General features: G+C 41.7%; 2 protein-coding genes across 3 annotated transcripts in view; one reads left to right on the top strand and one right to left on the bottom strand.

Moving 5' to 3' along the window:
• The window catches only part of HS2ST1 (heparan sulfate 2-O-sulfotransferase 1), a 174,075-nt gene extending 168,831 nt beyond the window's left edge, over positions 1 to 5,244 (bottom strand). Inside the window, exon 1 of one of the 2 annotated variants that reach the window (XM_072834381.1) lies at positions 4,739 to 5,244. In XM_072834381.1, coding sequence (XP_072690482.1) covers positions 4,739 to 4,862 — 124 coding nt within the window. In that variant the 5' untranslated portion in view covers positions 4,863 to 5,244. The remainder of the gene's footprint in view (positions 1 to 4,738) is intronic. The other variant, XM_072834380.1, reaches the window with a different exon arrangement.
• Positions 5,245 to 5,540: 296 nt separating this feature from the next.
• SELENOF (selenoprotein F) overlaps positions 5,541 to 12,755 on the top strand; it is a 41,561-nt gene continuing 34,346 nt past the window's right edge. The window contains exon 1 of the mRNA XM_072834378.1: positions 5,541 to 5,922. Coding sequence (XP_072690479.1) covers positions 5,848 to 5,922 — 75 coding nt within the window. The 5' untranslated portion in view covers positions 5,541 to 5,847. The remainder of the gene's footprint in view (positions 5,923 to 12,755) is intronic.

Below are 12,755 nucleotides of genomic sequence, written 5' to 3'. Positions count from 1 at the left end.
TGGGTGGCTCAGCGGTTGAGCATCTCGGGGCCCTGGGATCAAGTCCCGCATTGGGCTCCCCACAGGGAGCCTGCCTCTCCTTTTGCCTATGTCTCTGCCTCTCTCTGTCTCTCATGAATAAATAAATCTTTTTAAAAATGTATTGTTTTGGTTTTGGGATAGAGGAAATAATAGCATGTTCATATGCTAGTGAGAATACTCAAGCAGAAAGAGAAGTGATGATTATAGAAGAATGAAGGAAAACTTCTGGAATCCTGCCTTGTAGGTTAGAAAACTCGTTCAGGTGCACAAGTGGCCCAACAGGCAGTTCATCTATGGTTAAGAGGCAGAGTGCATAAACACAGTTACTAGTAGGTGGGTAGATAATTGTAAATAATCAAGCTATAGTGAACAATGGCTGTAAAATCCAGATATCTATAAGAACATCCTTCAGAAGTGGTCTTCTGGAGAGCAGTGTTTGAATATTCATTATTTCAATTCCACCAGGTGCCAAAAAGCTATTAGAAGTCTTAATAGAGTGGTAGACAGACATCCTGGGATTACCTTAATTGAGATCAATTGTTTCCAGTGACTACTTCATAGCACTAGATATCCTATCCAGGACTCAAAAGTGAAGCACTAATTAGCAATTCTAGAATGACTGCATTCTAATTAATCCAAGGTCTTCTAAGCAGTAGATCCTGTGAAAATTTCCAACAATTTCAAAAGTAGAAAAATCCAGCATTCTTGGCAACATCACAGATATTGTTACATGATTTCAGGTACTTTAAATACTACCAAATTCCAAAGAGCAGTCTCAACCTTTTTCCTGGAGTTAGTTCACTAGTTTAGGAGGATTTTAAGAGTAAAAAGAGTAACACAATTTTCACCAGTAAAGAGGAATACATAATCCATTCAGAGTAATTGCCCTCATTTAAAAGATTATGTCCTAAGGTTCACAAACTCACATAGTGGTGTTAAAGCATTTGAACAACAGATATTATTTTAAATGTTTAGATCTTATTGAAAATAAAATCATCGGGATGCCTGGGTGGCTCAGCGGTTGAGCATCTGCCTTTGGCTCAGGGTGTGATCCTGGGGTCCAGGATTGAGTCCCACATGGGGCTCCTTGTGGGGAGCCTGCTTCTCCCTCTTCCTATGTCTCTACCTCCCTCATAAATAAATTAAATAAAACAAAGAAAGAAAAGAAAAGAAAATCATCAAGCATATAATTCTGACACTGATATAACAAATTCATTGCACTATTTTCAACAGTCAGCATTAGCAACAGGTATCTCTTGAGATTCAGAAAAAAACTTTGTAAAAGCAACAAATTTGGATATGCCATTCTAACAGCTAAGTAGTAAGCTAAGTAACAGTTTTCATTGGCTCCATGTTATCTCCCATATCTCATTAGAAAAATTAAGTATACATTTTAATAAAGTTTTTCAACATAACACCCCAGAGAACTTTTTACATAACTAATGTGTTTGTATCCTGAATGTAACTCACAACTTGCATGTTATAACATGCTAATATTAAAAACAAAGAAATAAAAAATGTGCTTCATTAAATACGAACCATCTACTGCAAGTCAGTGTTTCCTACCATTAAGGGGATCACATATGCCTTTGCAAATCTGATGAAACCTATACATATAATTTCAGAGAATTCATGGATGCCTTGAAGCCTATCATAGGTCTTGAGAGTTTAAGGAATCTGTAACTAGTAGAAAAAATGGAGTCCAAAATCAATCCAAAAACATAGGAAATTTTAATATATGAAAAAAAGGAATTGTAATATATGAAAAAAAGAACTGTAACATACAGAGGAAAACAGATGATTCGTTAATATATTATTTGCCATAAGTTGCTATTCATTTAAGAAATAATCTCTATAAATGTATAAATGCTTTAATGAACTAAATGTAAAAAATAAAAATTATAAGATACTATAACAAAATATAGAGAATGTACATAATCTTGGTTGGGAAAAAAATCTTCCCAAGTAACAAAAGAAATCTACTTCCCTAAAATGATAGATTTGTGTAAACTTTATAACTTTTGCATAAGCCTGCAAAAACCCTTACACTTAGAGAAAACAACTCCAGACTTTTATGCTACAACAGAAATAAACTATTTCAGTCATTTCATTGTGTAATATTATTATGTTCATTATTTAGATATAAACAAGGAGCAGACATTACACTAAACCAATTTCTTTGTGTCAGAAATTAGATTTTCCCAGAATTATATTCATTCTTAGCAATAAATGCAATTAAACATTGATATTACTATTTAAAAATTCTATTCAAACTGCTAAATCTTGGTCTAATGTCAATATAAAGTCCCAAGCAGCCTGGTATAATTAAAGAAGCACTTGATTTGGAATCACACGTACCTGGGTTCCAATCCTGACTTTAGCACTTTTAGCTATGTGGTCAAATGTATAACCTATAAGCCTATTTCTGCATCTGTAAAGACAGCTTTCTATGGTGTTCTTGGAAGATTACATAAGAATATCACATATGGAAGTGCCTGGTATAGAGGCTATGGTCAAACTATGCCTTCTGCTTTCCTTCCCTAAGGAAGATTATTAACTGGTAATAACTCTTTTAGTACTGCTTTTTGTAAGGCTTTTCTTTTTAAAAAATCAAGACTGCTGATACAAAGTTACACATTTTACTTGCCATGTTTTTGCAGCTCCAGAGCATTGATATTTCCTGCAAGCGTTTTGTATTTGAGCTCTTCTTGGCTCATTTTTGAGTATTTGGTTTGATCTGTACTTCCTATTTATGATGAAATTTAAAGGTTTCTTGTAAACAATCATGAAAAAAAAAAAACAGACCTTCTACCTGTGGCTTTCTACACGTTAAGATAATCCTCTCTTTAAAAATCAATTAGGTTGTGTCTATGGAAACCACTTTCAAGTGTTATGAAAAAAATCTGAGGCAAAAAAAAGAAAAAATTGAAGTTATCCTAACCACTGCAATGTGTTCAAATCTTAATTTTAACATAACTTTCAAATTTCTCTAAGATGAGTCATTTTTTTCTGTAAAGTTGGATCATTAATGAGGCCAGAATATGGCCCTGAATGCTAAGTGGATCCAAACAAAAAGGAAACGTGTTTTGGTCAATTGTCAATGTTGAAGGTGATTAATTTTTCCATCACACAAGACACATTAATAAAATCACGGTAAATAAACTTAGTATCTCTTCAAAATTGTACAGGTAAGTTTTACCCTAGCGTTGAGGACTGGAATTATCCTCAGCTCCTCCTTCAATTTTAGTTGCACTTCGATTAGATTTGATAGATGGCTCTTTAAAACGTTTCCACGCTTTTTCCAAAGTCTGCCAAAACTACAAATAGGCAGCTGTATTTCTAACGTTACAACTATTTACTAATACTTTTCCCTTCACGTTAATTATCATCCACAGCAGCTTCTGGCTGTCACTTGGTCTAAATGATTTTGCTGCTGGTATTTTAAGTGCTTGCTTCTCAAAAAGTATTTCAAAGGCTGCTGAGGTGAACGTATACACATAAAATCACTTCGCATTACTTCTCCATATTCAAACTACCGCCTCTTGAGCCGACTTTTAAATGCCACGTACATTTTTAAATCAAAGTGTATCGCAAACATTCTTTTAACACCTCCTCCCCATCCCAAACGCCTCCCAAATGCCAAAGTCCCCTCCTGATTGGATGGGACCTATTACCGGTGCGTTCTGCTGGTCGTTCACAACCTCATACCCCAACGTTATACACTTCAGACCCCTCCGCTCATTAAAGTAAGCACTGTTAACTCCTTAGTTACTTAAGCATATGCTGTATTAACTGTGTAATTTTACTCTTCCTTTCACAAATTTGTCTTTTTTTTTTCTTTTTTTTTTCTTTTTTTTTTTTTTTTACAAATCTAAGTCTTAACTGCAATTCCCCTTCAGCGTTCCCTCCTCCTATAAGCTCACTACATCATTCCTGGGGGCCACGTACATACATATTCCTATTCTTAAACCTGAATATTAATGAAATTTAGCTTCCCCCCGCCCCGCAAAAAAAAAAAAAAAAAAAAATTTTTTTTTAAAGTAGTTAAATGCCAGGATGCCTCCTTTCAGGATCACGCTGAAGCTTTGTATTTGCTTTCCTGTCCTACCTTGGCAGCCCAGTTCTCCCGTCGGTTGTGTGGTCCCTTGCTGCCCCCAGCACAAGAGTGCAACTCACTACAGTGTATTTCTTTCACTCCCCATCATTCCCAGTATCTCCCTCCATTTCCGAGCATCCATCCCTTGGTGAACCTGTCCGTCCCCCGCAAGGACCTGTATCCAGAGGTGCCCACATCCCAAATCAGAATACCCCTGGACTGACACTGCTCGGGCGGCTTTCAGCAGACTCCAGGAAACACCCGAGGCTGCGCGTTTCTGCCTCCAGCAGCAGTTCCCGCTCCCAGCGAGTTCGGCGTCCTCCTGCCGCCTCCCCCGGGGGAATGCCGACTTCTGATCCCCCTTCGGCACGGGAAAGCCCACCTTGGCGACCTCGCGAGCCCAGCACGCCGCTCCAGCTCGACTCACACCGTCCCCAGAGCTTGTGTTTTCGATGCCCCCAGCCCCAGCTCTCTCTGCAAGCCCTTTCACCCTCTTGCCCCCACCCCCCCGAGCCAGATCGCAGGTTTAGACGCAAAAAGCCTCACTTGCTCCGGTTGCAATGCCTCCCTGTGGCCCGGCCTCTTGCACACCACTCACCCCGGAGGGGCTCTGCTGCTTACCCAGCTTCGATCGGGACTCCTCCAGGTTCTGGATTTGGTTCTCCAAGAAGAGCATCGCCACTGCGAAGGCCACCACCGCCAGCAGCTGCAACTTGGGCGGCATCATAATCCTAAGGAGCCCCATGAAACCCGCTGCTCGGGATCAAGACATACCGCGGGGGGCGGGGAGCGGGGCCCCGGAGGCGAGGCGGACGCCGCGGGGGAGCCCACCGAGCCGGGAGAGAACGGCGAGGAGAGCGCGACAGCCAGAGAAGCACCGCAGCGACCCCCCTTCTCGCCTCCCCGGTCCCCCGCCCCCAGGCGCCAGCACCGACGCCGCCGGTGCCCGCTTCTCCCGGACCGACTCGGCGGCCGCCCCCTCCAGAAGCCCGCGCAGCAAACAGCGCGAAGCGGCTGCCGGGCTCTCGCCTCTCCTACTGCCTCAGCCCCCGACCCCCGCGCCCGCCCGCCCGCCCGCCTGCCCGCCCGCCCGCCTCCTTCTCTTCCTTCCTTCCCTCCCTCCTTCGCTCGCGGCCGCGCGCTCCTCCGCCAGCGCTGCGGCTGCGGCTGCGCCGCCCTCGGCTCCGCCCCCTTGCCCATCCCCCTCCGCCTCCACGCGCACGCATCCACGTACGCTGCTCGGCAACCAGAGGCCCCGCCCCCTGCTCCCGTCCCGTGGCGCCTATTGGCCCGAAGAACCCCGGGAGCCTCCGCTCGTGGTTCGTGTTCCGGTTGGTTTCCTTTGCCAGGGGTGTCAACCAAATCGGCCTGCGATTGGGTAACCCTGGAGAAGGAGGCCGGCCGAAACCGGCGAAGGCGGGGTTTCCTGGCGGCAGGACGAAACGTCGTGAATGAAAAGAAGGAGCTCGGAGCGGCTCGGACTTGGGGGCTTTAGCAGAATGCCTGATAGGGGTTTTCGAAAGGACCCGGCGACTTTATATTCATCTCAAATATAAAGATGTGTGACGGCCTTTTAAGCTTCCATTTACCCTTAGGTAACGGCCGTCTCCGCGGAGTAGGGGATTTGATGGCAACGGCCCTTGGCAGCCAGCTTCGGATCAGGCTCCGGAGTGGACGCCCCTAGCGGAGGGGTCCTCCGGGCAGCCGCAGGCCGACGGCCGAGCGTAGCGATGGCGCCTGGACCCGGCGGGCGGCTCCGGCCGGCGCTGCGGCTGCGGCTGCTGCTGGCTGCGGTCCTTCAAGCGGTGAGTGGCCATCACCTCCGCGGCGGCCCGGAGCGAGGGAGGCTGTTGCGCCGGGGAAGACGAGACATTCAGTCCTGAGTTGGTAGCCACGCTTGGGGAGAGTGCGAGGACTGGGCTTCCTTAGCGCCCGCTGCGCCCAGAAGGCGACGTGGCTTCGTTCCCGGGTTGATGCTTCCCTTCCCCTTCCCCTTCCCCTCGCTTCCCGACTTCTAGCGGCTTTCTCTTGACTTCAGAGTATCTTGAGTAGTACTTAACCTTCTTTTGAGTAGCGCTTCTCTTTTGCAGCGTTCCACCTAAAAACGTGTAAACCGCACAGCGGGGGGGGGGGGGGGGGGGCAATAAATCCCGGAAAGGAATGAAGATGGTTTTCCGACGGGCAGAGGACAAGGGACTACCGTTGCTTGTGATAAGACTTACGAAATTTTAAAAGAACCCCCACCCCCCCACCACCACCACCAAATCTTTGGTCCAGGCTACACTTGCTGTTTCCTTTTTTCCTTTCAATGGTCAGTGGTCTCTAATTTCACCGTTAGCGTTTTCTCTCTGGTCTCTCTTATTCACGTGCTGCTGGATGCATTTCAGGGCCGTTTGTGGTTTTAGACCGTGTTGTTGCAGTAAAGGAGCCACTCGATACTAGAGCATCATTTATCTTTGAAAAAAAAAATTTTTTTAAATGCTAGCCTTCATCTCGTTTAAAGTCGGGCACTGTTAACCAACGTTTCTATGTAGTTCTTTACTGACACAACAGATAACGCTCTTAATCTTTGAATGAGGAAGGGCTGATTTTTGTCTTATTTTTCTATTCACTCGTGCACAATTAATATTGGTTAATTCCTCCTGAGAAGGTTGCAATCCATGTTTTGCTACGTGAATGACTTGTTCTTGTCTAGGCACTGTGTAGGAGCTTTTACACATTTCATGAATCAGCTCAATTCTTCGAGTATTCTCTTTGCTGACCCTTCTGAAAAGTTCTTCTCCTAGGATTCCTGGTTTCATTAACTCGTGCGAAGTTTAAGGGAGTTAGGGCCTGTACCGAAGGCCTCTACAAACAGCCTCTGCTTTTCTTTCCTCGGAGAGTTTGAAGATCGTGCCTTTTTGTTTCTGCAACCCCTAAAAGGTGGATTTTTAACTTCTCTAGTATTACGGTATTCTGTTATTCAGGCATTTGGTGCCTTAGAAATTACTGGAAGACCCTTCTCTAAACTTTGTACTGGAGTTTTTTTGTTTTTGTGCATGTGGTTTTTTTTGTTGTTGTAGTTTTTTTTTGTTTTTTTTGTTTTTTTTTTTTGTTTTTTGCCAATCTTAGGTAATTTGAGTTCACCACCTTGCAAAGATAAGGAATAACATTTTACATTGACTTTTCCTGATTTTTCTGTCTTTAATTATCAATGATGTGTAACCATCCCAAAATTTGGTGGCTTAAAATAAAATTTCTCATAATTTGTCAACAGTTCCTCTGTTGATCTCCTCTGGCTCATTATGGAGCTGTGTTGAGCTAGTAGGTCAGCTGAACTGAAAGGTCCAAGTTGGCTTCATTCTTTGCTGTCAGCAAGGGTGACGTGGTTCTCTTCCATGTGATCTCTCATCCTCCAGTAAGCCAACCCAACTTCTTTTCACGGCAGTCTCAGAGCAGCACTCCTAACGAGTAAAAGCTGCAATGGCATTATGACCATTAGGTAATCTACCACTGTGACCATCTACATAATGTAAGTCAGAGAGTTGGGTATTATCTTTGACTCTTTTTTTTTTTTTTTTAACATGTCTCATATCAGGCAGTTACAAAGTCTTGTCAATCTTTCCTTCCTAAATATCTCTCAGATCCTTGTCCTTAATGTTAATCCCCCATTCAAACCACCATTATTTCTCTCCTTAGCATTAATTGCCTCCTGGTTCACTCTTCTAATTATCAGAACCTAAATGGTTGGCTTTGTCAGCTTCCCAATTGCCCAAGCCAGTAAGTAGTCATTTTAAAAGTCATCTTCACTCTCTGAACCCAATTAACCATTAAACCCTTGAAAATCTCCAAGCCAGTTCACTTAATTCTGGATCCACCAGCAGTACCTAAAATTTTGCTTGCCCACAACAGCTTCCTTAAACCAGGTTCCATATTTCATTTTCTCCCTTTCTAATCCAATCTCTACAATGCATTGAAAGTTGTCTTTTTGAAACTTAAATCTATTATTATTAAAATTCTTCAGTGGTGGGACGCCCGGGGGGCTCAGCCTTGATTAAGCATCTGCCTCAGCCCAGGTCCTGATCCTGGAGTCCTGGGATCAAGCCTCACCACCCCACTCACCCTGCCCTCCTGGTTCCCTACTCAGGAGGGAGTCTGCTTCTCCCTCTCCCTCTGCTCTTGCTCTCACACTAGCTCTCTCAAATACATAAAATCTTAAAAAAAAAAAAAAAAAGTCTTCAGTGGTTCCCTGTTGCTTTTAAGGTGAAATCTGTTCTGAACCTTCCTTAACAAGGCCTGTTTCACCTGTTACTTACTTGTCTAGCCAGGCTTAATCCCCAGAACTTCTGCAAGAGCCAAAAAGGTAGAGGTGAAGAATTGGAGTCATTTGTTTTAGCATATCTGACATACCATATTCTCCCTGTCAGGCCTAAAGTAAAGTGTTTAGGTAAAATGTAAAGTTTAATTTCATACCATTTCCCGATAGGCAGTCAGAAATACTCTCTTCCTTTGCATATTCTATCATCCTGTCTTACCCTCTGTTATACAGATCCACAATCTTAACAGCACCAGGCCTCTGCGTGTGTTTTTGTATCCCTCCACTCGCCCTGCTCCTGTGCCAAGAATGTAGCTTAAAGGGAGTGCAGAGACCTTTTTTTGGTATTTTTTAATATTGTGCCTCATATGTATTCAGTAAAAAAAACATCCCTCAGCAGTGTGAATGGCCTCCTAAGTAGTTGACTTGTGTTCCTTGCTATCAGAATCCTTAGGATGTCTATAGTTTGTGTAGATTGGTGATGAACCCCACTCACTCCCACAAATACAAAATGACTCCAAAAATCGAGTCCTGAACAGTTCACCTTTGTTGAACTAGTTTAACTTCCCCAAGGTTTATTTCTCTTTCTTCAGTAATGAGTAGTAGTGTTAACATAAGGCAATACCTTAAGAATGAAAAGGGAAGTGTGGGGGATTGTTGGAAAAATACTAAAGAGTTATAAAACTGCGTTTCACAGTGCGTCTGTGGGGGAGGGGAAAAGACCAGGTGGAACATGTTGTTGGCAGTGTTTTAAAAAAAAATCTTTGGAACCTGACATGAATAAAAAGAATGAGAGAATCTCTTGGCACCTTGAGGTTGAACTACCAAGATGGAGAGGGGACTTAGCCCCTACTTTTGTTGATTTATACCTCAAAGTCCTTAGACTAAACAAGTTTTTACCATTGTGCCATGTGTAGCCCTAATTTAAAGTTAATAGCAGTGTATCGTCATCAGCATTTCAATGAGGTGACAACTGGGAGGATATAAAGTAATTCTGAAAATGCATTCTGAGTATGCTTTAGCATTAGAAAAGTAACATCCTACCGGAGCGATTCTCAGGAGCACCCCAAAACTAAGTGGTATTCAAGTCTTCTTTCAGCTCCTACATAGTATTTATTCATATACTGGAAGCAATATGGGATAATACTCTGTATCTTTGATCTTGAGATGTAACACCTCATCCTTCTTCACAAGTTAAATTCCTTGTTCCGATGGACCTCACAATTCTAATGGCCAGCATTTTTGTTATTATTCATAGTGGTGTATACCATAATGATGTATCCAGGATTCTGGGAGATACAGTAGTTAATAATAAGGGTTTTGAGGGCTGATCAGGATTAGAATCTTGTTGCTACCATCTACTGTTTACTGTGTTGTCTTTGATTACCTTAACTATCCTAAGCCTGTGTTTCCCTGTCTGTAAAATGGGGATAAACCTATTTCATAGAGCGGTTAAAATTAAATAATAGTGATGGAAAGTGTGTGGCAAAATATCTGGTGCTTTGTGAGAACCAGCTGTAATGGTTATGTTTCTGGTATTCGTTTTCATGGGTTCTTCTGTAAACCCATCTGTTTGGTTTAGTCTCATTTTTGAAATCTGTTTACAATTGCATGAGAATCCTATGAGTTTTCTGAGATTAAGGACCAATTAAGAGACAACTAATATGTATGTATAATAGGATATATATCTATACCAGACTTCTGCCTGAAAAGATAATGTTACAATATGGCTAATCCAGTTTCCCTGTCTACAGTCCAAATCTACAAAGAAATAATACTAGAAAAATAAACCAGTTAGTAATGTATGGGGGGGAAAATGGAGTCTCTTAGCTTGTCAGTCCTACTTTGAACTGGAGAAATTAAATTTAAATGATTATCCCAGTCAGGATTAGACTCTGTATCTTTCTTAACAAGCGTGACTGATTATTTTAAATTTTAATGTTTAGCCTTAATTAAGGTGCACATTTAAGTGTTACTCAGTTCCTTTTTGGTAATAAAAAATGAGCAGGAAATAATTTACAATTTTGAACTCCTATAGTATTTGATATTTGATATTTATCAGTGAAATACTTAAAAATATTTCCCAGTATCCTTAGATTCAAAGCCTTGAGGGGCATCTGGGTGGCTTAGTAAAGCATCCAACTTGAGTTCGGCTCAGACCATGATCTCAGGGTTGTGAGATGGAGCCCCACGTCGGGCTCATGCTGGATGTGGAGCCTGCTTAAGATTGTCTTGCTCCCTCTCTCTACCCACCCCCAAAACAAAGCCTGAGTCTGCAGAACTAACTAATGATAGAAGACCAGAAAGAAGTAGTTCACTCATGAAACTCAAGTTAATCTTGTATCTCTACTACGCTTATTCTCTTATCTCATGTCTAATAATTAAAACATAAGTAGTGTTTTGTAGTTCTTAAGAGGGTTGAAAGTACTGGAAATTGGGAATAATGCAGACATTTATCAAGTACCCACAGTGTCCTGGGTAGAACTAGATGTTTCCTGTACTTTTTCTCCTTTAATCTTCAAAACTCTGTAAGATAAATGGTAGTTATTCCTATTCAAAAATTCAGAAGTAAGGTTGTTCTGTGCTGGCATTTGAATCAAGATGTCATCAGACTCCAAAATACATGTTTTGCATATTTATGCCACCTGTCAGAAGGTGCTCAATAGATACCAGAATAAAATCAAATAATATGATTGCATGATCATTCAAGATTTTTGTTTTGTAAAATATGCTTTGGTAATAACAATTTCTTATATTGTTAAGCAGTTCGTGGTTTCAAAATGATTCCACTTTTATTGCCTGTTTTAGTTACCATAGCTGCAAAATACACCCCTGTAAAATTTAGTGGTATAAAACAATTATTTTGCTTTTAGATTCTGTGGGTCAGCAATTCAGACAGGTCACAAGAAAGCTGTGTGTTCTATGGTATCTCAACTGAAAGGGCTGAATGTGAAGTTCTTTATTCGTATGTCTACTAATTGATGATGGTTGTCAGCTGGGAGCTTCAGTTGCTCTCTACATGGGACTTTCCATGTTGTCCCTCTAATTTAGGTTACCTTAGAGCACAATGGCCAAGTTCCAAAGGTGAGTGTTCTGAGAGAGGCAGAGACACAGCATGTAGGAGCACTAGCCACTCAGAGGCTGTTTCCTTTTTTATGACCTGCCCTCAAAAACCTCATTGTATCCCTTCTTTTATACTCTGTTCATCAGAATCAGTCACTAGCCCCTGCCCAGATTCAAGGGGAGGAAAAACAGACTCCTACTTCTCAGTAGAGAACTGCCAGTCACATCGTAAGAACAGCATATGGGATGATGTGTATGTATTGGTGTGGCCATCTTCGGAAAATACAAATTAACCTGTGAAATAGGTTAATATCACTAATCAAGAAATTACTCAAAGTACTAATACAGTAGCCCTGTCTTAGGTGCTTCCCTTAAGACTGGGATCTATTTTGAATATACATACATTCCACATTATTACTGAGATAAGATCAAAGATGTATAACGAATCAAATTAGGGTATTGACCAGCACAAGCCCAATGAGTTAGTTGATCAACATTTTCAGAAAGTGAGGATTTTTATTTACCCGGTTTGTCTAGAAAAAGGTTGGCAAACTAGCTAGTGGGCCAAAATCAGCTAGCCCTGTTCCTGTAAAGTTTTATTGGAACACAAACAGTCATTTATTATTGTCTGTGACTGCTTTTGGGCTGCCATAACGGAGTTGAGTAGTTGATTTAGCCACCGAAGCATAATAGAATTACTATCTGATCAGGTTCTTGGATGTAAGTTGAAGTTAACAAGATGAAAAGGGAGTCTTAAATGTAGGAAAAGTATGAGCAACTGTATGAGTAGGAATTTTATTCTTCTAGGAGTTCATTATAGCTGAAAGTAGGGTGGGATTGGAGAAGTAAAGTTAGGACTGGCAGTGACCATGTAAGCCACTGAGGTAAAAAAATGATTTGAAAGCTCTTTAAGAAACAGAATTGTCAAAACTTGTTAACTAATTGCTTATGAGAATGGCAAAGAATGTACAAACCTAAGATGACTGACCTGGGCAACAAGGTGGTCAGGGAAAATGGTGCCATTTTACTAAAATATCAGATAACATTGGGAGGAATAGATTTAAGCAGAAAAGAGAAGTTTCACTGTTGGAGATTTTGAATTTGCAATGCTAATAGAATATATAAATGAGGTCGGTTAGGCTGTTGGCTTTAGAAGTTTGACACTCAAAAGACTGAGGAGTTTTCAATAAGTGGGTATTTGAAGCCTTGGGAAAGATGCAGTCATCTATAGAAAATATGTAAAGCAAAGAGAGCCAAAAATAGAAATGAGAAACAGCAGCA

This window comes from Canis lupus, chromosome 8 (assembly GCF_048164855.1).
Source record: "Canis lupus baileyi chromosome 8, mCanLup2.hap1, whole genome shotgun sequence".
Taxonomy (NCBI): Eukaryota; Metazoa; Chordata; class Mammalia; order Carnivora; family Canidae; genus Canis; species Canis lupus.
Note: the sequence above shows the minus strand (reverse complement) of the source record. Positions and strands in the feature narration are given on the sequence as shown.